Source organism: Chenopodium album, chromosome 1, assembly GCF_948465745.1.
Source record: "Chenopodium album chromosome 1, dcCheAlbu1.1, whole genome shotgun sequence".
NCBI lineage: Eukaryota > Viridiplantae > Streptophyta > Magnoliopsida > Caryophyllales > Amaranthaceae > Chenopodium > Chenopodium album.
The window spans coordinates 40,584,636-40,611,716 of NC_137834.1; the positions used below are offsets into that span (position 1 = coordinate 40,584,636).

The 27,081-nt window shown below is 36.6% G+C and overlaps 3 protein-coding genes across 5 annotated transcripts; all 3 read left to right on the forward strand.

Moving 5' to 3' along the window:
* The first annotated feature begins 7,824 nt into the window (after positions 1–7,824).
* LOC145555556 (putative methyltransferase PMT9) lies at positions 7,825–23,711 on the forward strand. 3 transcript variants are annotated; one of them, XM_081617294.1, is made up of 8 exons: positions 7,834–8,286; positions 11,148–11,312; positions 12,742–12,924; positions 13,003–13,597; positions 14,803–14,915; positions 15,022–15,242; positions 22,518–22,849; positions 23,427–23,711. In XM_081617294.1, the coding sequence occupies exons 1-7, from the start codon at positions 8,008–8,010 to the stop codon at positions 22,831–22,833; spliced, it is 1,872 nt and encodes a 623-aa protein (XP_081473420.1). In that variant the 5' UTR covers positions 7,834–8,007; the 3' UTR covers positions 22,834–22,849; positions 23,427–23,711. The 3 variants fall into 3 exon arrangements, with proteins under 3 accessions (XP_081473427.1, XP_081473420.1, XP_081473434.1); XM_081617301.1 differs by lacking the exon at positions 22,518–22,849 and having other exon boundaries at positions 7,825–8,286; XM_081617308.1 differs by lacking the exons at positions 11,148–11,312; positions 12,742–12,924 and having other exon boundaries at positions 7,837–8,286.
* A 356-nt stretch (positions 23,712–24,067) lies between these two features.
* Positions 24,068–24,715, forward strand: LOC145631597 (uncharacterized). Its single transcript, XM_081683713.1, has one exon. It carries the CDS (start codon positions 24,068–24,070, stop codon positions 24,713–24,715), a length of 648 nt encoding a protein of 215 aa, XP_081539839.1.
* An 870-nt stretch (positions 24,716–25,585) lies between these two features.
* LOC145631606 (uncharacterized) lies at positions 25,586–26,467 on the forward strand. The gene is made up of 2 exons (XM_081683722.1): positions 25,586–25,976; positions 26,121–26,467. Exons 1-2 carry the CDS (start codon positions 25,586–25,588, stop codon positions 26,465–26,467), a joined length of 738 nt encoding a protein of 245 aa, XP_081539848.1.
* Positions 26,468–27,081: the final 614 nt, after the last annotated feature.

Genomic DNA, 27,081 nt, shown 5'->3' on the forward strand with positions numbered 1-27,081 from the left:
ACTTGTAATCACGCTTAATAAGATAATTAATAATCTTGTTTAGGGTTAATTTTGATTATAATTCAAGTGATCGCCAATAATAGTTTTGTTTGTGCATTAATATTCAACCAACATAGATAAACAGGTTTAGGGTTAATCCTATTGATTGCATGTTAGTCACAAAGCGCACATGAATACGATCAAAATAAAATAGAGGCCTATTATTAAGGCAGGTTCAATCTCTTTTAGGTTGGATTTGTACCTTCATCCCCGAACTACCAGTCATGGTTCCAGACCTATTGGAGTTAACGATCTCTTGGATCGTTAAGGGGTGTAACCTTCACCTCATGAACGGTTTACAAGTTCCTAAAACTTGTTGGTGACTCTTTTGCTCTATCATCCTTCCCTTTGGACGCCACCATGCTTTAGTGTATGATCACGGTGGTGTTCAAGCTTGGGGTAATGCTTGAAATATGCCCTACACTTAATAAGAATTTTTCTTATCCATATCACATATGAAGCCTTCGCTACATTTTGATTTGACCTATGTATCTTTGTTCATTTTTGTAGCTTATCTTAAAAGTATATCCCCTGAAAAATGGTTGGAAGATAGGGTATTTTCATCCATTATCAATATATATCTCATATAGATTGATAGCTCCTTTTTATGAACACTTCATAAGGTTTTCTTTAGGAGTTTGTTGTAAAACGATTTCACAACTCTTGGATGTTTATCAAACGATTGGTTAAATTCTCATTATTACGATCATATCGCAATATTTTGAATTTGTGCCAAGTACATGTCATGACTTTAATTTTCACAAGTACAATCATATTGTAATGTAATCATTATCTTGTCAAGTTGATACTGAACTTCATACTGAACATTTTGAACTTTTTCAAAATTTTCACTCTTATGCTTCAACTAGGCACATGTGATCATATCACAAATGAAGTTTCATTATCCGTCTCTAGCCTTTGAACCTTTGGTTTTCTTACATCCATATGTATTTGACCTTGAGTTCGAATCATCATTTCTCTAAATGGTGACTTTGTCAAAATTTCAAATTAGAATGATGTTTACATATATCAATAGATTCATAATCTAATAATATTGAAAGTCCATCCCTTTGGATCTTTCGCATGCAATGTTCATTTTCATTCGAATCAATTGACATTTTAGAGACAGTTTATATATATAGAGATGGTTTAATCAATCATATAGAACTTTAAACCTATTTAGCAATTCAAAACACATTATGACTCTATAAAGCATAAAATAACATTTACTCCATGTTTTTGAATCTTCAATGCTTAGTCATTACTAACATTGATTAGTATTTCGATATTAGCAAGAATGAATAACATTTATTTAATTCAAGCCAATAACTAGGTAAGGTGAAATATAAATTCTACTTGTATAGTTGCAACTTTTGCTTCCAGACTTGTAGATTCTACTTGTGAAGTAGCAACATTTGCTTCTAAACATGTAGATTTATTTCTCCCTTAACCAGAACTTCTTCCTTTAGTTCTACCACATTGTTCAATGAGTGAACTAAACAAGACATCGTATGTCCAAGAAGTAGCAATGTTCTAAATCAATTTCTATAATATACTTCTTAAATTTAAACATTTACATTATTTTTAACCTTCCAACTGTATGAGGTAGTTTCTAATCAATTGGAATTGGTCCATTTAATTGGAAACATTTGTTGTTCATAACAACTTTTAGCATGTAAGTAGTTCTAGGTTTGAGAAGTAGCAACTCATTTGCATTTCTTGGCCTATAACTTCTTAATGCAATCCTCACATATTCTTAAACCTTTCCCTTTGAGCCACTTAGAACATTTCTCTTAGGTTCAAAATGATACTTTGCTTAACTTCGTTAAGCCTTTTCATGATTTTGTTGTATATTCTATCATTATTCATATGGGAGCCTTATCATTTCTCTTAGGTTCGAAAAGGATGAAGAATAATGTCATTTGATCAACTTTTAATCATAGAGATTTCCAATCACTTTCTTATATTCAATCATATTGAAGATAAAAGATTTTATTGTGAGATTTTATTGGACCTCTATACTTGTCTTTTAGAGAATTTGTATCTCCCATCTCATTATATCCCTTGAAACACTTTTCAAAATGAAAATGTGTTGGCATTTTACTCAAACATTTTAAATAAAACCAACCTTAGACATGTGACATGGGTTTCTAAAACTTGCCTTTTAGAATCATCTTAGCAAAATTGGAATTAGGTTCATGGATTATCTTTTAAACTTTTTGAGAACGTTTCTTAACTTTATTTTCAATCGAGGAGATTATATATAATAATAAAATTATAACGACATGTTACTTATAAGTAAACGCAAAATTCAATTATGTTTATTAAAATTTAAAGTACCATAAGCGAATTAAATTGGTAACTTTAAAACACTCTATTCAATTTAAGTGATCCCAACTTGAATTAAGTGATTCCAAGATCCTTTATTCGTGTAATAATTGACCGGACTTTGGCCCTACCATCAACCATTAAATTTTCAAGGCGAGTAAACTTTTTACTGATTACAACTCTTTGTAACTCTTGGTTGAATAATTAATCATCACATGCTTAATTATTACCCTTTGCTTCAAGGTTCTAAACTCTTTAGGTAACCTTGTTGAGTATAACCAATTAAAATTGTAAAATTTGACTTACCCCCACTCCCCAAAGATATAATATGACACCCAGCTTTGGCATGACCCATCATAAATATCAAAGGTTTCATCGGGTTTTTAATTGGAAAAGCAACCTCAATATTACTGGGACCTAGATTCATTATGTTGTGATTAAATAGTGAACTCTAGCGCATCATCACAAAACATCAAAAAAATCTAACATGCATAATAAACTGAATGCATAAACAAGACATAGCATGACCCCTAATCCTAAGAAAATTAATGAAGTAAATGCTCCCACTTGAATCATCATGGATCTCATCCACCTTGCTCCTTTGGGCCTTCACTTCATGGGCTTCTTGGATTATCTGCAACCTGTAATTTTACTATATTCTATCTACTACTTAAATAAAATGAAAAAAAATTACAAAAATACTTTATCAGTACGTAGACCGTACTAAGATTACAAAAATACATCACGATGCGCAGATCGTATTTAGCAATCTACTGGGCCATACTAGTCATTATATAGCAACATAAAAATCATATATTATAAAATTGCCACATAATAAATCACTCATCATATTTTTTAAACTACAACATCGAATGTTCACAATTAAGGAAACACGACACCTAAATATCTCATAATTTAATTACTGTAATTAGATAATATCATATATTATTCATGACTATCAATAAAATATCATATATTTTAAATAAGGCATGACATAGAATCAAATATATTTTAATCTTAAAAGATAAATCATATTTATCCTCAAAAATTATCCCAACAAAATTAGGAAATTCTATCCTAATTACTAGCTAATCACAATTTTTAAATCAATTACTAACTAAATATTAAGATAATCACATTATTAATTCAATCAACATTATTGGAATACTGCTCAATTATCCTTAAATATTTCAAAGGTTAAAATATATTTTAAAATTTGAAATTATCCTTTAATTTTTAAATTATCTTAGATAAAATCACATTTTATCTAAAATTAAAACAAAATAAACAATTTAAATAAAACATTTTTTTTAAATAAAAAAATATGCTGCCACGCCAGCCAGGGGAAACCCTAACCAACGCAAAAGTTGCTTCTCGCAAGCCCGCAACCGCATCTAGGAGTAAACCCTAGCCACGTCACACCAGCAGCCTGACCAGAACGTTTCTGGTCGGCTTTTCAGTGGCCTCTGACCGCCGATGCTGCGCTCACCCTGCTTGAAAATCCCTCTACCGTCGCCTGAGGGCTGCTGCAGCAGCTAGGCCGAAGCCCAGCCACCACAGAACGCTGGCTGCAGCAGACCATGCAACGATTGCACTTCTCTGCTGCTACCTTATGCCGCCCTCCCTGGTGCTCGCCTCCCTTCGACCTGTAGGGTCGCTGCCGTGGTCCACCTGTTGGTGGTTCTTCCACCCAGCCACGGTGACCCTCCCTCAACCCCCTTTTTTTTAATTTATTTTTTGAGATAATTAATTCATAATTGACTGCTAAAATGTGTTGTCTTTTTAGGGTTTGGTTGCATACTAGTCAATTCACAATTGACTGCTAAAATGTGTTGTCTGTCAAACCCTAGGCAAGGCCTCTATTTATACATCATATGTATAATTAGGGTCCAAACCAAGCCTACAATACTCTTCCTTTAATCCCACTTGGCCTATAACTCCATGAGGCCATAATGGGCTTCTTTCTTTTGCTCAATCCATCACCCTTTTGTGTGACATTATAGGATCCATTCTATTGGGTTTTGGACTATTTGACTAGCTCAAAGATCATTAATCATGTCTAGCAATAGATAATGACGACTTAAAAGAACGAACTTAATTATCTCCATAATTTGATCCAATATATATCTAGTAATTGCACACGACGAAGACATAAATCTTTCATAAATACCCCAATTATTGATGATGGGGACGGGTGGATTGTGACATAACATTTAATAGAGCACAAAAAGCTCCAACTTCTCTCTATTTTCTCTCTCTACATTTATTCTGTTTCCGCTCACTAACTTGATTGTCGGAGGCGAATCTTTGATCACCGGAGATTCGTACTTTTGTAGGTGTCCGAGTCCCGTTGCTAGTCAGAGCGTGACTAGTATCCCGAGGGATTCCAAAAAAACACCCGAAACAGTTATAATGAAATACAATAAAATATTCATGACCAAATAGGCAAATGTTTAGTGTCAAATAAAAATATGTTCAGTTACATATCACTTATCAGAAAAAAAAATTAAGCTCGAACAAATATATATTGTTTCAATCCAAATGCTTACTTATTATTATTTGCTAACCTATTCGCTACATTAGTGTCAAAAAAAGCTAACGACCTATCATACTTAGAAGAAATATGTTGACTAGCTACCACGTTGAATACTTTGAACATCTCTTGGAACACTTGGAGGAACTTGAAAATTTCTTGGAACACTTGGATGAAATTGAACCTTTTTTCTTGGCACACTTAAAGAAACTTGGACATTACTTGGAGCATTTGAAGGAACATAGCCTTTTCTTTGAGCACGCACTTGGACAATACTAAACTCTCTTAAAAGCATATTCATTGTACCTTTCATAAATTTCTTGTTTAAAATTAAAATCTTTAAAAAGTAACTTTGATTTAGTTGCTTCTTCATACAGAATTTCATCACTAGCACCCACTGCATAAATTTTTAAAAATGAACATAATCTATAACAGATATGTACAAATACAAAACAGTACATATATAAATGATCATTTAGCATTTTCAATTTGATCAAAATAATAAAATAAAATAAAGTACTAAATATTTAAAATATAATTTATACAACTATAATAGAACAGTAGTTTGAATCATAATGATCATTTAGAATTAAGGAATTGATCAAAATTATAAAACTACTAAAAAAACACAAAAATGTATATAAAAATATAATCAATCACAGAAAACATCTACTTAATCACAATCAACAATCATTAAACTAAAAAAAGCTAACAAACTTGAATTATAAATCATACTGATCGAAATAAGAGACAAAATTAATTAAATTAAAACTTCAATTCACTTGAATTATAACAACAAACCAAATTGAACTAAAACATAGGCTAAATCAACTAAAAAAAACTTGAAAAATCGAATAAAATTAGCAAACAATATAAAACAAAACAACTAACAAAATTGAATCAAACAATCGACCGGCAAGCATTAATCGAAATTAGTGACAAAATTGATCAAAATTGAACAACTCCAATCATTGACAAAATAACTTCACAATCGCGATTAAATTCGGCAATCGAAGAATGCAACACTTCATTATCACAATCAACAATTCTAATCAATGATTCATCCATGAATAAGAGGAAACAAACGTGATTGAAAGAGAAATATTGTTCAAGAAGAGAGAGAAAATGCAAAAAAAAAAAAAAAAAAAAAAAAAGAAAAGAACGAAAAAACAGAAAAATAGGTTTTGAATCATATATATAAATGACTTGAGAGATAAGAAAAGAAAATAATAAGGAAAAGGAAACACACACACAAAAAAAAAAAAAAAAAAATCAAAAATAGAGTAAAACGACGTAGTTTAATTGGGGGGAGTAGGCAACATTGGCTAAAGGGGGTTGTAGAGTAAAGCACAAATACGGTCCCTGGACTTTTGTATTTGTGCACTTTTAGTCCCTAAACTTTCATTTGTGCACTTTTAGTCCCTCAACCACCATTATTGGTGTTTTTGACCAAAAAGTTGAGGGACCTAGTCTAGTAGGCAAAAGTTTAGGGACTTCCAGTCAGCAAAAAATTCAGGGATAATGAGTTAGCAAATAGTAATTTAGAAAGCTCAATTAATTTTTTGGTTTATTGAAAAAGTCTAGCTCAATAACTAAATTAGTTCACCGATCACATAATCATAATTGAGCTATAAATAGTAAATTATTACAGTTTCAATCCTCAAAAACACTAATTAAATCTCAATTTCACAAATCATATAATCACTATTACATCAAGTATCAACTAATCTGAATTATTGATTTAAAAAAATAAAAAATAAAGAGAGACTAATCTGAATCATTAATAAACAACTCACGACGTTCAATAATCAAAACAAATCAAACCACTGATTCAATCAATAATTATAATGAGAACAGAAATGTAAATGTAAATTTTAATTATTCCCTCAAACAAATCAAATCAAGATTAATTTTGACTAAGAAAACTCAGCCCCCTATCAGTATTATCATGTTGAATCATTTACAAGTTCATTTCTATTGTAAGATCCAACCACCATACCATGTAGAGGTCGCCTCCATTATTGTTAAGCTATGAAATTCTCAGCAAATTCAACCCAAAATGTGGCAGATTTTATGTGGGTCAGGGGTATTTTAGGGAGATTTGAAATGGGTATTTGCTCAATTTGTAAGAAATCCAAGCAAATGAAAAGGGTATATTTTTTTTCTTCCAATTTCCCTTCTTGGTTAAAGAATTTTTCTGTTCTTGCCATCAATTCTCAATGCATGCGCATCATTTTTCTCCTCTCCCTTTTCGATTGGATTGCACCAAGTAATTTAAAGGTTTTGCGGGTGGGTCGATGGTGGTTTCAATGGGTAATAGGTGGGGCCGAAGTTTGTAAGTGTGGCTTCGATGGGGCCAGGGGATCGTGGATGGGTTTCAGGGGTGTTCGTCGGTGGGGGAGTGGGGTTCGGGGGTTGGGTTGTGGTGGGTTGTGAGGTTGCAATGGTAGATGGGTTTTGGGTTTTTTTTTTTTTTTTTTTTTTTTTTTTTTTTTGTTATTTATAAAATTATACGAGTAGTTAAAATTATTACGTAGTATTATTATTTTTTTGTTTTTTTTAATAAAAAAAATCAGTATTGTTTTTTTTTTTACATGAATCAGCTTGAAATTTAAATGACAAATAATAAATTAAGGTCCCTAAAGTATTGTTGACTAGGCAAAGTTCCTAAACTATTTTGTCAGAAACACCACTCAAGGTGGTTGAGGGACCAAAAGTGCACATACGAAAATTAAGGGAATACAAATACAATAGTTTAGGGACCATATTTGTGCTTTACTCGGGGGTTGTAGTTAAAAATTTTCAGTTGATCACGGTAGAAACATCCATGAAGCGAGCTTAACAGGTTGTCCCGACCCAACGGCCCAAGACAAAACTAGTCAAACAATATTCATTTTTACACTTAACACCTCAGTACACAAAATATCAAGACTATCTTGTAGAATTTTTTTTTTTTTGAGGCCAAGACATCATCTAGATTAGAAAGCTACAAGAAGGGAGAGAGAAACAATGAGCCAGTGAGGAATAAACTACCAACCTTACCAACTCCAATCTTTGTTCTTCACTTCATTCATCTTCTTGTTTTTCTCTCTCTTCTAAAGATTCTGATGCTAAATTGTTTACAAATGAAGCAGAGGATTGAACCCCTTCGTCAGAGTTCGACCCTTGTCAAACATGTTTTACTTGGATTAATCACATTTCTTGGCTTATTTTGTCTTTATTTTGGTTCTTTTCTCATCCCCATTTCTCCCCCGCTTCACCGTGATGTGCTCTTCGATCAAGATGGTGTCGATCCCTTCTTCGGTAGCACTCTTGTTAACGAGGATGACTCCATTGATAAACTCCCTGTTCAAGACTTTGATTCTTTGCTCCCAAAGAGTATACCAGTAAGTTTTTGTATAATTTTGATTATTTAATTGTTTTTCAATAATTTGTGGTTTTTTGAGATTGGAATTATGATTATTTGAGGTTAAAATTATGATTGTTTCATTAATTGAGATTTTTGTTATTAAATTCTGGAACTATTGAATTCTGTATATTGTATTTTTTTTTTTAAATTTTGAATTAGGATTGTTTTTCAGTAAATAGGCTTTGTTTATTTATTTTAAAATCATGATAATTTCAGTAATTGGGCTTATTTGATGATAGAATTGTGAATTTTTATTTGCGGCTGAAGCATGACTATGTTGCTTGATATGGATCACCTGATGTTAGGTTTAAAAGATGATTAGGAAAATTATTTACATCATTGAAATTATATGCGAGAATTCAATTGTTTTCAAACCACATGCTACTAATGCACCAATTCTCTTGCTTTCGATTTGCTTTGCCTCTTCAGCACACTTCTATGGAGTTGCACATCTTGGTAGCTCCCTCTCTTCAAACCCTTCCTAAAGAGCCAATAGTCATTTTCTCTCTTTGCTCTTTTATGTATAGTTTAGGCTTAATAGGACGAAGTTCTCTCTTATTAGCTTAATTTGACTTGAACGAGTTGGGTCCTATCACATCGACATATGTGTCTTTGTTCTTTAATGTAAAGTTTAGGCTTAATAGGACAAGGTCGTTCTCTCTTATTAGCTTGACTTGACTTGATCGGGTTGGGTCCTTTACTCCTTTCCCATCGACATTGGTGTCTTTGCTCTTTAATGATAGTTTAGGCTTAATAAGACAAGGTCATTCTCTCTTATTAGCTTGACTTGACTTGAACGAGTTAGGTCTTTTCACATTGACATGTGCTGTGACTCTGAGTTCTCTAACTTATTTGGGTGTATGTGTGACACATTGTTACCTTGGTGTGTTTGTTGCTCACTTCTTAACTGAGGTCTTATATAATTTTTCACATTCTGGTTTTTGATGGCCTAAATGTGCGTGGTGCAACACTTTTGTGTACAAGACATGCACTATACATGTTGGATATTTAGTTGGACATATTCAGGCAACATTTAACGTAGATGTGTGTTGGATTAACATAAGAGCCCTAATTGGATGATTGAAACAAAACAAATAAGTTATTCAATCAATGAATTGAAAGTGATAAATTTAATCATATACAATACAATCAAAATTTTAATAAATTTCTGGTCTTGCAGAACAGCTAAAGAAGCTTTTACAATGTAACATATACTAGCATAATATAAAACAAGCTACAAGATACACTGTAATTAATCATAGTTATTCTATTTTTTTTTTCCCTCTAGAATACACTTTTTTACATTATTATAATTTGCAACCTACATAATAAGTTTTCCAACACCCAACTCATATGCTACAAACAAGCTCTGAATTAAGTATTAAAGTGCAACCCTGTGTTGAATATAGTACAACTACTTTCACCTAGAAATGATTAATGTACAATGTAATTAATCATAGTTATTCTTTTTTTTTTTTCCCTTTATGATTGACCCTTTTTTTTTCTTTTCTTTTTTGTTTTGTTTTGGAAAATTTGACATTTTCTACCACTAAAAACTTAGCAAATGTGAAACATGGTGTTTTTAGTAGTAGCAAATGTCAAAATTTCCTTTTGTTTTTGCTTATTCAAGTTTAACTTGGAAAAAAAATAATGATAATTTCAAGGGTGCTATAAATCATTCAACCATAATTGTTTTACAATAAAATTTAGGATTCATTCAAATTGAAACAACATTGATACCAAGTACCAACCAAGCAACAAATAACAATTACTATTCAGTATATACAAAAATTTTAATTTAAAATTTAAAAAGTATATTTAAAACATGTTATAAATCTAAAGGATCATAATTATCTCATATGTAAAATGAGAAATATTATTCTCTTGATAATATATGCAAACTATAAAAAAAAAGAGTGATTATTTGACAAAATATTCGTTCATATGTCAAATTTGATAACTTTGTTTTAAAACAATGCATAAGCTACTTGTTTCTTTATGTTTTCAAAAATGTTGTCAACTTGAATTATAATAAATCAATGTCAGTAGTTTTAATATTTGTTTATATCAGTAATGCACACATCACGTGCATATAGGGCTAATATATGAGGTAGATAAAGTGGAATCTACCACAAACATCATCTTAACTTTGAGTAGATGTATCTCCTGTCTTAGATATATTGTGATGGGTGTCTATTTTACATTTGAATAAGGTAAAAATGGACCCCTTGTTTGATTTTGGACAACTCACTAATGCTCAGTTGACTCTTCCTCCACAAATTCTGTTTGGTTTATCTGTTGAGGGGTAGAGGGATTTGTTTGTTTGATCTGACAATTGTAAAAGTATTGAAATAAGATATCTAGTTTATCAGCTCGCTTTCCATCCAATCCACTGATTGTCATATAAAGAAAAATGGGGTGCTGTTTTTTTAACAAAAAAATATTGTAAAGAAGCCTATCTTATCACTTTGTATCACTTCTACATTGTATAATACCCAGAGACATTTTTTCCCCCCTTTTCTATCCAAAATTTTCTGCCAAAAATATAAAAAAATAGTTTAAAGAGTCTTGTGCTTCAATCCTTCTGATATATGCGTTATGGATTTGTGGACTTTTGTGGTGATTATTTCATCTAATGATTACTGTACAATATTCTTCCAAGGAAAAAAAATATGAAATTTATAGTAGAGTATAAACCACTTTTTGGGACTACCAGGGAGGGGGGTTGTTCAGGGGTTTTAGGATACATGCATCGTTTCAATACAAAGCTGAGAATACTAGTCTATTTTCCCTTTAATCCATTACGAAGGTAATTTATTTTTTTTTTTTTAATGACAGCTATGTGATATGAGATATTCAGAGTTGATACCGTGTTTGGACAGAAATCTAATATACCAATTGAGGTTAAAGGTAAATCTTACATTAATGGAGCACTATGAACGACACTGTCCACCTCATGAGCGTCGGTACAACTGTCTTATTCCGCCTCCAAATGGTTACAAGGTTGGTCATTAGTTTATTTTCTCTAAAGAGGGACTTAGGCTATACTTTTATGGAAAAATGGAAATAAATAATCCCACCTTTGCCTGATGATTATTACGAGGCAATCCCACCTTGGTATGTCATCTTCTTTTAATAGGCTTTTTTACCGACAACCTATTAAACAGGTTAACATGTTTTTTTAAATTTTTTTTCAAAGCCACATGTGGCTTGATGATTGGACAAAATAATAAAAGTTAAAAAAAAAAAAATAGGGTAAAAAAAAATAAAAATAAAAAACAAAAAAAACCCACCAGCTACCCCCCAGCCACCGAGAAACACCTACCCCATACCCTAGGCCCACCTAAAAACGGCCGGAAAACACTACCCAGCCGCTGAAAACCCTTATGACTACCGAATACCCGCCAGCCCAGCCCCGCAAACCCCTACAACCGCCGAAAAAACCAACGAAAACACCCCATCCCAGCCCCAATTAACATAAAAAAAAGTCATCAACTACCAGCCACCCCCCATCGTGAATCCCTAACCCTTACCGTAGCCCCACCAAAAACCGGACGACCGCAACCCTAAACCCCCAATAAACGGCCGGCTGGAACCGTCAAATACGAAAATCCACTTTTCCGATCAAAAGCCACCCTCGAAACTACCCTGGACCCAAATCCTACTCCCGAAATCAACTTAACCACAACAGCCACCACCCTAAAAACCCAACCTAGCCGCCGAAAAACCCTTCTTAGCCCCCGAAAACCCCACCCAACCTCCTTAATCATCCCGAATGTCCCCATCTAAGCCCCGAAAAGGCCGCTTAAAACACCCTAAAAACTCTACCCCTCTGTGCAAAATCCACCGTTTACGTGGTGGGTAGGTGTCGACCGGCCGTTTCAGAGATTAAGGAGGGCGGTCATTCGGTGTTTGGTGGTGGCTAGGGTAGGGGCTGGAGTGTCACAGTGGCTAGGGTTTTTAGTTGGTGGCAGGGGTGTTTTTTCTTTTCTTTTTTTTTTTTTAATTTTTTAATTTTGTTTTCTTTTTTTTTTTTTAATTTTTTTTTTATTCAAAAAATAAAATAAACCTATTAAAAATTGACACATGGCATATAACCTACAAAAATAAGTCATCAACAGGTTAAGGTCTATTAAAAGAAAATCACATACGAAGGTGGGATTGCCTTGTAATAATCAAAAGGTGGGATTCTTATTGTCAGATCAGGCAAAGGTGGGATTATTTATTTCCATTTTTCCTACTTTTATTTATTTATTTATTATTATTACTGTTACTACTACTACTACTATTATTATTTATTTATTTATTTATTATTATTATTATTTATGTATATTTATCATCATCATCATCATCATCATCATCATCTTCTTCTTCTTCTTCTTCTTCTTCTTCTTCTATTTTTATTCCAATGACTTTGTTGTTAGAAAATCAGATACCTGTCAGATGGCCTGCTAGCAGAGATGAAGTGTGGAAAGCAAATATACCTCACACACACCTTGCACAAGAGAAATCTGACCAACACTGGATGGTTGTGAATGGAGAAAAGATAAATTTTCCTGGTGGTGGAACCCATTTTCATGATGGTGCAGATAAGTATATTATTGCACTTGCAAGGGTATGCGGAAGTTTTTTCATGTTATGATTCTACTCTATCTTAAAATTTATGCTGATGATTACTATTGTATTCGTGCAGATGCTCAAGTTTCCTGGTGAAATACTTAGCAATGGTGGAAATATAAGAACTGTTCTTGATGTGGGATGTGGAGTAGCAAGTTTTGGTGCATATCTTCTTTCCCATGATATTATAGCTATGTCATTGGCACCTAATGACGTACATGAAAATCAAATTCAGTTTGCATTAGAGAGAGGAATTCCATCTACCCTTGGTGTGTTGGGAACTAAAAGACTTCCATACCCCAGCAGGTCATTTGAACTAGCCCATTGTTCTAGATGTAGGATTGATTGGCTTCAGAGAGATGGGATTCTTTTGTTGGAGCTCGATAGATTACTTAGGCCAGGTGGATATTTTGTGTACTCTTCTCCTGAAGCATATGCTCAAGATCCAGAAAACCGAAAAATCTGGAATTCAATGTATAGTCTTTTAAGGAGGATGTGCTGGAGAGTTGTTTCAAAGAAAGACCAAACTGTTATATGGGCAAAACCACTGAGCAACAGCTGTTATTTGAAGAGAGAATCTGGAAGCAGACCTCCATTATGTAGTTCAGATGATAATCCAGATGAATCTTGGAATATTTCAATGAAAACTTGTATCACTCCTTTTTCACCAAGTAAGTGTAAAAATTCTTTTGATCTTCTGTTTGTCCCCCTTTAATTTTGCCAACTTCTGATATTATAGTCTTGCAACTAAATAATTTATAATATTTGAAGAATAGCAATTTACTAATTTTGCTATTTATTGTCCAAATTGTTGATTAAAAACTGCATATTCTATTTCATAGAACTTTAACAATTGTGTCACCTGAGTTTTCTTCATGTGAATTAGATCTGAGTGATAAATATGTATTCATTTGATTGTTTTTGCATGATCCATGAGTTTCCACTTAAGAATCATACAACTGGTCTTAATGATTTTCATCATTACTTACACTCTCATTATTTGAAGTTCTACCAACTTTCTGATTCAGTCTTTTCCATGCAATTCTACTCACTTTGCATACTTCCTATTTTGTTAAGCTCAATATATTATTAAATGGTACTTTGTCCCACTTACATCTCTTGCATACTCTCTCTATTCCACAAAAAATATGTAACCCACACTTACTCTAATATTTTCCAAAATAATAAACAAAGCAAGTGGTCCTCAACAGTTAAACTTTCTTCACTGTTGCATAAAACTGAGTAGAACCTCAATGAACAGAAGATTATTAAAATATTTAGATCCACTATTCCTCTGTGATATCTTGAAACAGAGAAATAAGAGTCTTAATAGATGGGGCTATGTAGTGCCTTTTATAGTTACACTTCTCATGATAAACAGATCTAGGATATTGCCTTATAACAGTTAAAATAGTAGATTAGTCTGTGTATGGTTTAGGATTATATTTCTCTTTTAAATTAGCTAATAGGTTGTGTACACCTGGTGTTGCTTAGTATTTAAAAAGGTTCAAGGCACACCAAGTGGATCTATGAGGAACGCACCTCATTTCTCTAAAACTTAACGATTAAAAGTGTTTAAAGAGAGTTTATAGACACTATACAGTGGACTTAACAAAGGTAGAAGAATTTCAACATGAAGCAATTAAAAACTAACGACGATAGGTCTTCTAGCCTTAGAGTGGCTTGTTGCTCCTCACTGAGGCCTTTATGAGGGCTTGGGCTGTAACGCCTTGGTCTTCAGCACCTTGATGCCTTTTTAAACACCAGTCATACTGCAGTATTTTGCTGAAATTGTAAAAAATAAAATGAACAATTGGCAAGTCTTTTTCACATTTTTATATTTCTTTAACATGTTCCTGCTACTTGTGTTCTATAGAAATGCACAAGGAAAAAGCAAGCGGTTTACTTCCCTGGCCACAGCGGCTTACTGCATCTCCATCTCGCTTGGAGGATATTGGCGTCAGTTCTGAGGAATTTCAAGCTGACACTGTAAGCTACCAATGTTATGTATTCTTTTCTGTCCAAATTGTGCTCCGATTTCCCTTTATAATATTAAAGTTAAGGTTGACTAACTATGAGGATCCATCTATTACAGAGCACATGGCGCTTTAGAGTGATTGAGTATTGGAACCTAATGAAACCTATTTTACAAAAGAACACTTTGCGGAATGTAATGGATATGAACGCCAATCTTGGCGGATTTGCTGCTGCTTTGAATGATAAAGATGTTTGGGTGATGAATGTTACCCCTATCCGTTTTGCTTCGGAGCTGAAGATCATATATGATCGAGGCCTCATTGGAACTGTACATGACTGGTAAGAGAAGCTTTGTTCATGTATTGTTACTTGATCCTAATCCATTATTTGCACAACATGGATGCTATTTTTTACTTTCTTTTATTCTCTATGGTTGTTTTACTTCAATATGACACTTTTTACAGGAGTGATTGTGGGTTTATAAAATTATATAGGAGTAGTCAAGGGAATAAAACTAAAACATTTCTTATAATTTGGAACAGAATGTAAGATCATAGTCTATGTATGTGTATATTTTTATCTAAATTTAGTATGTGTATAGTTTTATCCATACACTTGTGGTGATATCAAATTTAGTTAAGCTGTGCATCACTATTTGACAAAATGTTGAATCAGGGCTGAAGGTTTAAATTGGTGAGTCTAAGCAGCTGTGAAAGCCTGAAAACAAATTAGTGCCTTTTTTTTTAAAAAAAAATAATGTATTTGCTCATAGCTAATAGGTGAACAAGATTTTCCATTTTTCACTTTTTGCTTCAAATAAGAATTAGGCTCTGTTTGGTTCATCTGATTTTGTTGGAAACTATTTTTTGTGAACTTATTTTTGTTTAGATTTTTTTATTTTTGGAACTTATATTGTCTAAACTTATTTTATCTGATTTTTCTTAAAAAACTTATTTTAGCTGAAATTAAGACCCTTCATGAGATGCAATCTATATTATTTTGGTTTGTTCACATGTTTGTGTATGGATTTGCGACAGATTAAACATCCTGCTTTGCAATTCAACATTTGTCTTCCAAACCCCAACAAGTGCATTATTCTGTTGCATCTTTGTTCTCCTAGTTAATGTGTGTATGCTATAGGATCACACACTAGTGTTTGTTCTATGAAAATTTGTTTTAGCTTTATTAGGGATGCTTAATTATTGATCAGACAGTTACAAAATTTCTCAAGCTGGTAGAACAATCCTATATTAGTCCACCTTAGCAACTAAAGCCAATCAACCAAATGCAATATATTCCACTTTCAAGCCAAACAAAACAATCTCTTGATAAATCATAGAGGAATGTCTTTTGGAACAAAGGTACTAATAGCAAAATGCCATAGGTTTCGGTTGGGATCTTATTAGCAAACCTGTGTGCCGTGCTAATAAAATTTATAAAGAATCATGACTGAGTCCTATGATCACTGGGTACAACTTGTGAGAAGAAAATATTTAAAAAAAATATATCTATGATTACATCCAGCACCTGACCGGAAAAGGAATGTATCGCGACCGGGATTCAAAATATTAGGGATTTGAGACCCGACTGGAAATTGTTCGGACTTGAAAATTCTATTCCGGAAATCAGGAAGCACCTATTTTCTTGGACCAAACCGGATTGGTCCGGATCTACTTTTGTACACCCTTACATGTGCTAGAGATTAGTATGAGTAGCAATAAGATAGCAAGCTAGAGAGATAGAGTAATGGCAGCCTAGGGAATGATAAATGTATTACTGAACAGAGTATCCAATAATACAATCCTTCTTTCGAGAGGAAGGAGCTCTCCCAAAACAAAACACTCAATTAATTTTCTGATGCATTCCCCTTACACCAATTATCAATTAATACCCCAAAATTAATTCCCAAATACAGACTTAACACACCTTAAGCATGCCAGCCTAGAAATAACAAACTTATCTAGTGATTACTATTTTACCCTTCTTTCCAAGCTGAATTTAATAACCTGACAACTCAGCATTCTTCCCTCTAATTCTTGGGCCTTCTAGCATAAGTAAAATGGATATCAGGAGGTTTAGGATGATTCCTTGTAATATCCCCCACCCAAAGTTTCACCTTGTCCTCAAGGTGGAAGCTAGAAAACCTGAGGTTAACTTCCTCAAAATGTTCCCAGGTTCAAACTCCTGCAATCCCTTCCAATGAATCAAGACCTCCATTGCAGCCTGTGAATTCCTCACACCCAACACTGCCTCCTGCTCTACTTCCAGCACCAAATCAGCAGACAACTGTGCAGGGAGGTTGGTTGGACGATGGCCAGCACCAATAGCTCTACTTCAGTTGAGAAATGTGGAAGACTGGGTGTATTTTGGACCCTGGTGGCAGCTGCAGTTTGTAAGCCACCTTGCCAATCCTCTGCACAATCTGATAAGGCCCATAGAAACGAGGAGCAAGCTTGGTGTTGGACCTTCTAACCAAGGACCTCTGTCTATATGGTTGCAGCTTTAGGTACACCAATTCACCAACCTGAAAATCACCCTCACGCCTTCCCTTATTCTCATATTGCTGCATATACACCTGTGCTTGCACCAAATGAAACTTTAAGTCATCTAAAATGGATCCCTTTCCAGCAGTTCTTCTACAGAGGACACGGCTGTAGTGCCAGCTGAAAATCGCAACAAGTGAGGAGGGTCCCTGGCATACAAGGCCTTAAAAGGGGTGTAATTAGTGGCGGTGTGAAAAGAAGTGTTGTACCAGTATTTAGCCCATGGAAGCCATCGAGCCCAAGTATGAGGTTTCCGTTCACAAAGCACTGCAAGTAAGACTCCACTCCCTTATTGACAACCTGTCTGGCCATCAGTTTGGGGATGATATGCTGTACTTCTCATCAACTGAGTACCCTGAAGTTTAAACAGTTCAGTCCAAAAAATGCTCAGAAAAACCTTGTCACGATCAGACATAATAAAGCTTGGTATCCCATGCAACTTTACCACCTCACTCACGAAACTTTGAGCCACGCTCAGGGTGATTAAGAGGGATAAATTGCCCTTACTTGGTGAGTCTGTCAACCACCACAATTATGGTATCCCAACCCAAAGACTTGGGTAATCCTTCCACGAAGTTTATCAAAATGTCCTCCCACACTTGTTCCGGAATTGGTAAGGGTTGAAGAAGCCCCAAAGGAGACAAGGTTGAATTCTTATTTTGCTGGCAAACGACAATGCTGCACATACTTAGCTACGTCCTTACGCATCCCAAACCAAAACCACTCGCCAGCAGCCAGCCTGTGGTAGGTCTTAAGATCACCCGCATGGCCCCCAACCAGAGAGTCATGGTACTCTTTCAACAACTTGTTAGTCAGCTCACAATGCCTAGGAATCACAACCCGACCCTTGCACTTAAATACCCCATTCTCAAAAGTGAACCATTTGGGAGTGTTCTCTCCCTTCTGAAGCTGAGAAATCAAACGTTGCAGCACCCCATCCTTCTGTATGAAAGATTGCACATAGTCTCAACACAAGCCACAAGAAGTGACCATGGGAGAACACTCCACATCCGAGCTAAATTGTCGGGATGAGGCATGAGCAACCTTGTTGGCAGGCCCCGGTTTGTAATGCATCTCAAAAGCATACCCTAAAAGCTTGCTTATCCATTTTTGGTAAGCCTGACCCACTTCTCTCTGTTCCAGCAGGTACTTGAGACTCCTCTGATCAGTACACACAGTGAGATGGGCCCAACAAATAATGTCGCCACTTCTTTTCGGCAAACACAATAGTCATCAACTCTTTCTCATATATAGGCTTGCCACGGTTTCTCAGACCAATGATCTTGCTGAAGTAGGCTATCGGGTGGTCTGACTGCAACAAAACCGCACCCAAACCATGCCCTGAAGCATCGGTTTCTACCACAAAAGGAATGGAAAATTTTGGAGCAGCCAAGATCGGGGGACTCACCATAGCAGACTTGAGAGCTGTGAAAGCCGTGCTAGCAGCCTCTGTCCATCCAAAATTGTCCTTGCGTAATTGATCAGTCAAGGGTTGTGCAATCATCGCATAGCCATGTATAAACTTGCGATAATAGCCTGTAAGACCAAGAAAGCCTCGGACCTTAGAAAAATCCATTTCCACCCCAGCTGCTGAAATAACGTGGCTCAAGTAGGCCACCTTAGCCTTCCACTTCACATTTTTTGAAATTGGCATATAGCTGATGGTTTTGGAAGGGTCTGCAGCACTAGTTTCAAGTGTTTGACATGAAACTCCACACAGGGGCTATAAACCAGAATATCCTCAAAGAAGACGAGAATAAATTTCCGCAAGAACGGCTTGAATATCTCATTAAGTAGCAGGGGCGTTGGTCACCCCAAAGGGCATTATGAGGAACTCGTAATGGCCCTCGTGAGTGCAAAAAGCCGTTTTATGGACATCTTCGGGACGGACGCGAATCTGATTAGGTGAAGTTTTGTGAACACCATCAATCTACCCAATTCATCTAACAATTCATCGATGATAGGGACTAGAAATTTGTCCGGAATGGTTTCCTTGTTCAAAGCCCTATAGTCCACGTAGAATCGCCATGAACCATCTTTTTTTTTTTCACCAACAATACGGGGCTAGAGTAAGCGCTGGTTCACGTTTGAATGATCCCAGCACGAAGCATGTCAGAGACTAAATTCTCGATCTTATCTTTCTGTGATTGTGGGTACCGATATGGCCGAACACTGATTGGGTTAGTGCCATTGCGGAGCACCATTGAGTGCTCAATGAGGCGGTGTGGTGGCAGTCCCTCAGGCATGTTAAAAACATGGTGTTGAACTCCTGAATTAAGGGCGGGAAGACCACTGGAATATTGGTGCTTTCTTCTCGACTTCTCCAACATATTCAACTCAAGCAAGTACCCCTGACCTTCCTTATGCAAATTTTTAATCATGACTTTCAGAGAAATTCATGTTCGTCCCAAGTGTGGATCACCCTTGAAGGTGACCGTATCACCACCCAACTAGATTTTCATAGTTTATGTCTTCCAATTGGGGGTGGTAGTACCCAACTTCTCCAATTATCGAATACCAAGGATTAAATCCGAACTACCCAGAGGTAAAATCAGGAAATCCTCCATAATCGTCACACCTTGAAGGTCTAACACCCCTTTGCACATGCCCTCACCTTGCACCGCCTCACCGGTACCAAGTGTTACACTGAAACTCTTGGACTCGGTGGTTTGGATACCCAAATTCTGGCTGCTATAGTGGAAATGAAGCTATGAGTCGCCAGGATCTATCGTCACCACCATAGATTTTCCATTAACAACTCCAGCCAATCGCATTGTGTTCGGGCTTGTCAGTCCCATGACCGGGAGCTTGCAGGTGTGGTTGAGGTAAAACTTTCACATGGGTTCGTCTCCACCATGGAAAAATCTCCGGCATCTATCTCCTCCTCCTCATCCACCGTGAGCAGCACACTTAACCGCGGTGTTGCAGCGATGGTTCATAGTCCACTTCTCATCGCAACGGAAGTACAATCCCTGCTCGCGCTTCTGTTGCAGCTCTTTTTCCGACAACGGCCTGATGAATGGATCGGTTTAAGGTGGTTGGGGTTTGTGTTTAGGGTTGTTGTGGCTTGGGTGCCGGTGTTAAGGTTAGTATTTGGGTTGGATCGGGGAAATGGATTAGGATTTCTCCAAAGTGTGCCAGTGGGTTTGGGCTTAATTTAAGTTTTTCTTCGACCTGCATCGAGAGCTCCATTGCATGGTCCAAAGAAACCGGATCCAAGAGCCTTACCTCGACCTGTATGTCCTCTCTAAACCCATTTAAATATTGCCCCTTCGAATATCTTCGGGCACTCCATCAATCGAAGCTAAAAGCTCAATAAATGGACGACGATAGTCCGCCACGGAGCCGGTTTGGTGGTGGGCGAGCCAGGTACCGGTCGCGGTGTTTCTGAAACGACGGAGAAGGAGTCACTTCAGCGCATCCCACGTCAGCAAGGGTTGATGGCTATGTTCTCATTGATACCACAGCAACGCATCACCATCTAAAGCCACCACGACAGCCCCCAGTTAAGCCGGTAAAAGTGGAAGAACCTCTCAGCACGGAGGATCCACCCATCCGGATTAGTACCATCGAAAATAGGTAAATCAAGTTTCTTCTGCTTCCAATTCGACTGACCACCATGATAGCCACCGTTGTCGTAATCCCAGTGCGGCTGAGATGAGAACGGATTATTTCATTGATTTTGGGATCCATTCACCAGAGAAGAACAAAATTTCGAACGGATTCTCTCCTACCCAGTCGCGAGCTGGGAGTTGATGTCCGTTTTGAATGCCGCCATTGCAGTGGTGATCTTCTGAGCAACGCGCGAAGGCAACCCAGAAATCTCCTGCTCCAGCAAGTAGAGACGCTGACCATGATTCAGGCGAGCCATCTTCTTTCCCGGCTTGGAACGTCACTGCTCTGATACCAATTTGCTAGAGATTAGTATGAGTAGCAGTAAGATAGCAAGCTAGAGAGACAGAGTAATGGCAGCCAAGGGAATGATAAATGTGTTACTATCCAATAATACAATCCTTCTTTCGAAAGGAAGGAGCTCTCCCAAAACAAAACACTCAATTAATTTTCTGATTCATTCCCCTTACACCAATTATCAATTAATACCCCAAAATTAGTTCCCAAAAACAGACTTAACACACCTTAAGCATGCCAGCCTAGAAATAACAAACTCATAACAAACTTATCTAGAGATTACTATTTTACCCTTCTTCCCAAACGGAATTTAATAACCTGACAACTCAGCATTCTTCCCTCTAATTCTTGGGCCTTCTAGCATAAGTAAAATGGATATCAGGAGGTTTAGGCTGATTCCTTGCAACATGCTACTCCGTAATACTTCATGGCAATGTAATAATCTCATACAAATTTTATTATGGGAAGATAACTGGTTTCTTCCTGCCCCTTTTCAAATATGACAACTTGAACTGCTTTTAACCCATTAGTTCATGTAAGCAAGTTCATTTCCCAAGACATAAATAGGGATACTTATACCTCAAAAAGTTTGCTTTCCTCTCACATAATAGAATTAATCACCTCTATTCACATTTTTATCAAATGATTATTAGTATAAACCTTTTTGGGGTCTGACTCTTTGTGGTAAATTCTCAACTAAACCTGGAGCTAGGTAGATTTAAGGATTGGGACCAAGCCCTCCCCTTGTGGAATATTTACAATAACGGATTTGCTTGAAAGGAGAGATTAAAATGAAGTCACGTTTCTTTTCCTTTTTTTTTTTTTTTTTTTTTTTTTTTTTTTTCTTAGGATGTTTAGCAATGGAGCCTGAGATTAGCAAATTGTTGGTATTTTTAATCTTTATATATTGAATGACACTACATGTTTGCACTTGCTCGCGTGCACACACATATGTATGTATGTAGTGATTAGTGAGTTGGTATAATATGCTTTCTCTATTCACACCGTTGGATCTGCCCAATTTTCTGGCAACAATGGAAAAAAAAAAGCTATAAAATTGCATCTTCAAAACTACACTTTCCTGATTGCCATTTGTTTTGCTTTTCTTATTCTATATATTAATGGAAAGCAAGTAGAGTTTGAGTCACATGTTCCATTGTAGGTGTGAAGCATATTCTACATATCCACGCACCTATGATCTACTACATGCATGGATGTTGTTTTCAGAGATTTTAGAAAGGGGCTGCAGTGCTGAAGATCTGTTGATAGAAATGGATAGAATTTTGAGACCAGAGGGATTTGTCATCATCAGAGACCACCCTTCAGTCATAAATTATTTAAAGAAATATTTAATTGCCTTGCGTTGGGATGGATGGGTTGTGGAGGTGGAACCAAAGGTGGATATTTTGTCAAGAAATGATGAAAGAGTTCTAATAGCACGTAAGAAGCTATGGCGATATGGGGTTACTGTCAGCTGAATGTAGCTCTAAGAAGGTATGTACAAAACCTAAAAGCTCGACTATATCATGTTGTCACTTGAAGTCGCCCTAAATTTCACCCAAATCACATGAAGTCGATTTTACAATAGGGTGACGTGTATGTGTTTTGGGGTGACCGACTATGCCCGCATAAACACACCCATTCCATATAAGACCCACTGTTCTATATGTTACGTAGTTGTTGCTTTAAAATTTGCAGTTGGCTTGTTGCTTTAAAATTTGCAGTTGTTGCATGTCAGATTTAAAAGAACAATCTTACCTAAAATAGAAATACTACATATAATATTGAAAGCAGGTATCAGTCCCTAATGTAACTCCCTCAATGTAAAAGAAAATGCTTAGTTCATACTTGAGCAAGGATGCTTCAGATGCAAATATTTGGTGGTGAGTTATGCCCATCTTGTTTTAGTTTGCTTCGTCAGAGCATTATGGGAGGGGAAAAGAACTAGCCTTGTGTGAATTCATCTAAACTAGATAGCCTTCACTTTGAGTATCTACCTACGGGTATGTTGATTGAAGACATTGTTTATATGTAGTATTTATGTAGATATTATGATTTTTTGTTTTTTCAGATTCTCCTCGCTTGAAGGTTTTGCTATTATTATGAAGCATCTATGGCATTGTCACAAGATTTAAATCGTGGTTACCAATTTGTGAAGTTACATTCTCATGTTCTGTGGCTGATGTGCTGCACCGATTGTATGAGATCTTCTAGGAAAATGCAATTAAAACAAACCGAAGGTTTGTATTTGTTGTTTGGAGTGTTCTTTTATGCTTCTCCTTGGCCAAACTATATATGAAGGCAACATAATTCTTTGGACGATGTAGACTCCCTCCGACCCAAATTTTGTACTCAATTGTGTCCAAAAGTAGGTTTTTGTTTTTTTTTTCTTCATGTGGGTTGATAGTGTAATTTTAATTTTTTGAACACAATCTTAAAGTGTGTCAAAAAAAAAAAAAAAAAAAACAAAACCCCACAAGCTTGACAGCGTAATTTATAGTGACCAAGTTTACTATGAACTTGGTATAGCCTTTGTTTGGTAAAGTGAAAAGCTCACCAAGAAAATAAATAACTAAATAACTGCTAAGTCCCCCGTCTAGGGTTAGTTGTCCCTCGACTAGGGTGAGTTAGTTTCTTGTGATTTTCGACCTAATTTTCACAAATCTTTACGAATTTTCCCCTAAATTTTCATTCTTCCCTTCACTTGACAACATGGCTGAGGATTTATTGAATGATTTCGAAAAAATCAAACTGACAGAAGAGGAAACGAAGGTTATTGGTGCACGATCCGGAGATTTGGAGGACGAAGGAACGAAAAATCAGATTGCCTTATCGTTGGTAGGGAAACTGCTGACATCCAAACCCTTCAATGTTGAAGCGATGAAACGCACGCTAATGTCAGTATGGAAGTTGCAGGACAATGTTGTGATCAAAATGGTGGAGATAAATCTTTTTGTCTTCCAATTTCTAAGCGAAGTGGATAAAGAGAAGGTGTTGGATGGATGCCCGTGGTTTTTCGATGGTAAGCTACTTATTCTCAAGGAGGTCGATGGAGAGGAACAACCATCAAAAGTGATCTTCAAGTACGTGCCTATGTGGGTGAGACTTCTCGATGTGCCGTTCAGCAAGCGAAACAAGAAAAGCTTGATTGAAATTGGTGACTTCTTGGGCACTATTCTGGAGTTAGACGAATCAGAACCGCTGGGATGGGGTGAGTTCATGAGAATGAAAGTGATGATCGACATTGAGAAACCGCTTCGACGGGGTCTTTTCTTGGCAATTGGGGCTACAACATCGAAGTGGATTTCTTTGAAATATGAGAGGCCGGAGGATTTTTACTTTTTTTTGTGGGAGGCTTGACCATACCGAGAGTGGTTGTGCTTTTAAGGATGATGCAAGAGAAGCAAGTGAGGAAATAGTCTATCAATATGGTCCTTGGCTTCGTGCTTCGCTAAGGAGAGCTCCTAAGAAATCTGAAGCAGAGATTGCGTAGGAGAGGAGATTGAAAGATGGGTTAGCTTCGATGAAGAAGGGACGAATTCCGAGTTACAATGATCCTGATGCTCTGAAGCTTGGTCCTCCAGGGGTAGCATGCAAGCTTAACTTCCCACCTCCAAAGCCGAAAGAAGCTGCATTGATCAAAGTGGTTGATTCTCCAACTTCTAAATCTGTCTTAAGGCTGAAAAGTTTGATGGAGAAATAGGTTGATGATAAGAAGGAAGATTTAGTACCTGATCAATGTGAAAACTTAGAAGATGTTCTTTATAGCCCGATTATAGAGGAGACCGTTACTGACATGGAGCATGATCTACCCGCCTCTACAACCCGCAAAGTTATTATCAATAGGAAAAGGGGAGCAATGATGGAGGGGGACAGAGGGCTGAGCCTTGAGGATGATACAAGAGAGGTGGCAGCAAGGAAGATACGTTTAGAGGAACCCTCTTGCAAGGAACTGAACCAGACATCAAAAATAGTCACCAAAAATAAAAAAACCACAAAACCTTTCTTTGCCGGAGACGGAAGCAATCAAGTAAGGGGTGTTGGATTGAACCAAACCCCGTGAAGAGCAATGAAATTTTTGTGTTGGAATTGCCGAGGGGCGGGCAACTCTCGTGCAATTCGAGCACTCCGACATTGGAGTGGTAGTTTTACCCCAGATTTAATTTTTCTTTGAGAAACTATGATCAGTAAACAAAAATCAGAAAAAATAAAAATAAATTTGGCTTCCCTATGTCGATTGGTGTTTATAGTAGGGGGAAGTCGGGAGGTCTTTGTGTGTGCTGGAGGGAGGGGATTAATTTTGCTTTGGTCTCTTTTTCGGATCACCATATTTGTGGTGATGTTACTGAGGTTGGGGGTCGGGTTCGGAGATTCATTGGGGTCTACGTGTGGGCTGACAGAGCACTTAAGAGTAATACTTGGGCACTTGTTCGTGAGCTCTATTTGAATTCCCCTCACCCCACGATCTTTGGGGGAGATTTCAACAAAATCCATAGCTCCAATGAGAAGTCAGGGGGTGTCTCTAGAGAGCAAAGAGCTATGGATGCCTTTAGGGAGGTTCTTGATGACTTTAATTTAAAGGATCTTGGCTACGAGGGCTCTTGGGTTACGTGGGAACGAGGTAACGATCCAAGTTGCATTGTTAGGGAGCGACTGGATAGATTTGTGGCTTATACTCGAAGGTGTGCCTAGTTTAATCGGGCCCATGTGTCCCACTTAACAAAATTCAAGTCAGACCATGTGGGTATTTTGCTTGATACCGTAGCAAAAGTTCGAAAATCAAAGAAGGCACAAAAGAAAAAATTCCGCTTCGAAACTGCTTGGCTGCTTGCTGATGGAGTTGAAGATGTCATTAGGAACGCTTGGGATGGTTCACGCCACCTTGACTTGCCGAACAAGTTGCTGACTGTTTCACATGATCTGACATCGTGGAGCAAGGATGCTTTTGATAATCTGGGTGAGAAAATTGTCGAGACGGAAGAGGCCCTTAAGGAAGTACAGATTAATGCGGGCTCACACCCTGATTTTGCTGAATGTAGCAGGTTGGAGACAATTCTTGACGATCTTCATGAGAAGAATAAAGCGTACTGGTATCTTCGTTCGAGAGTTTAAGAGATTAAAGATGGGGATCGAAACACCAAATATTTCCACCACAAAGCAGCATAGAGAAAAAGCAAAAATTATATCAGAGGTCTCGACAATGCTGATGAAGAATGGAGAACCGGGAAGAAAGATGTTGAAAAAATTATCCTGGACTTCTATGGTTCCTTGTTTGCTAGAGGAGATGTTGATGAGACTTTGATGGAGGAGGTATTTGAGAGCGTTCCGACCATGGTGACTGAAGGTATGAACATGTCTGTATGTCGCTCTTTGTTGACTCGAATGAACAATACAAGAGGGGGGGGTGAATTGTATTGAGGAGGAACTGGGTTTATTTTTGCGGAATTCTAAAAGAAACTTAAACAAAAACTTTAAAGTGCAAGAGAGATTTTACGTGGAAAACTTCTTGGCCCTAATCAAGAAGAAAAACCACGACCACAAGGGATTTTAAACTCAATTCTTAATAATAATAGGGCAAAAAACCTATTACAAATTAAGACTCTAAACTCAAGTTCCTCTACGAACTTAAGTTCCCCCTCAACTGATCCCTTAATCAGTTGAGCTCTCAAATCTCTCTCTTTCTCCTTGCTTCACTCAAAGCAATCTACACACTCTAGAGTTTACCC

Bases quoted from the DNA above. Each gene is read 5' to 3' on its own strand.
- LOC145631597 (XM_081683713.1), top strand. From the start codon at position 24,068: ATGGCTGAGGATTTATTGAATGATTTCGAAAAAATCAAACTGACAGAA.
- LOC145631606 (XM_081683722.1), top strand. From the start codon at position 25,586: ATGTCGATTGGTGTTTATAGTAGGGGGAAGTCGGGAGGTCTTTGTGTG. The intron at 25,977-26,120 runs GTAACGATCCAA...TTGATACCGTAG, and splicing joins TTGGGTTACGTGGGAACGAG to CAAAAGTTCGAAAATCAAAG.
- LOC145555556 (XM_081617294.1), top strand. From the start codon at position 8,008: ATGCTAAATTGTTTACAAATGAAGCAGAGGATTGAACCCCTTCGTCAG. The intron at 11,313-12,741 runs GTTGGTCATTAG...TTAGAAAATCAG, and splicing joins CGCCTCCAAATGGTTACAAG to ATACCTGTCAGATGGCCTGC. The intron at 14,916-15,021 runs GTAAGCTACCAA...CATCTATTACAG, and splicing joins AGGAATTTCAAGCTGACACT to AGCACATGGCGCTTTAGAGT.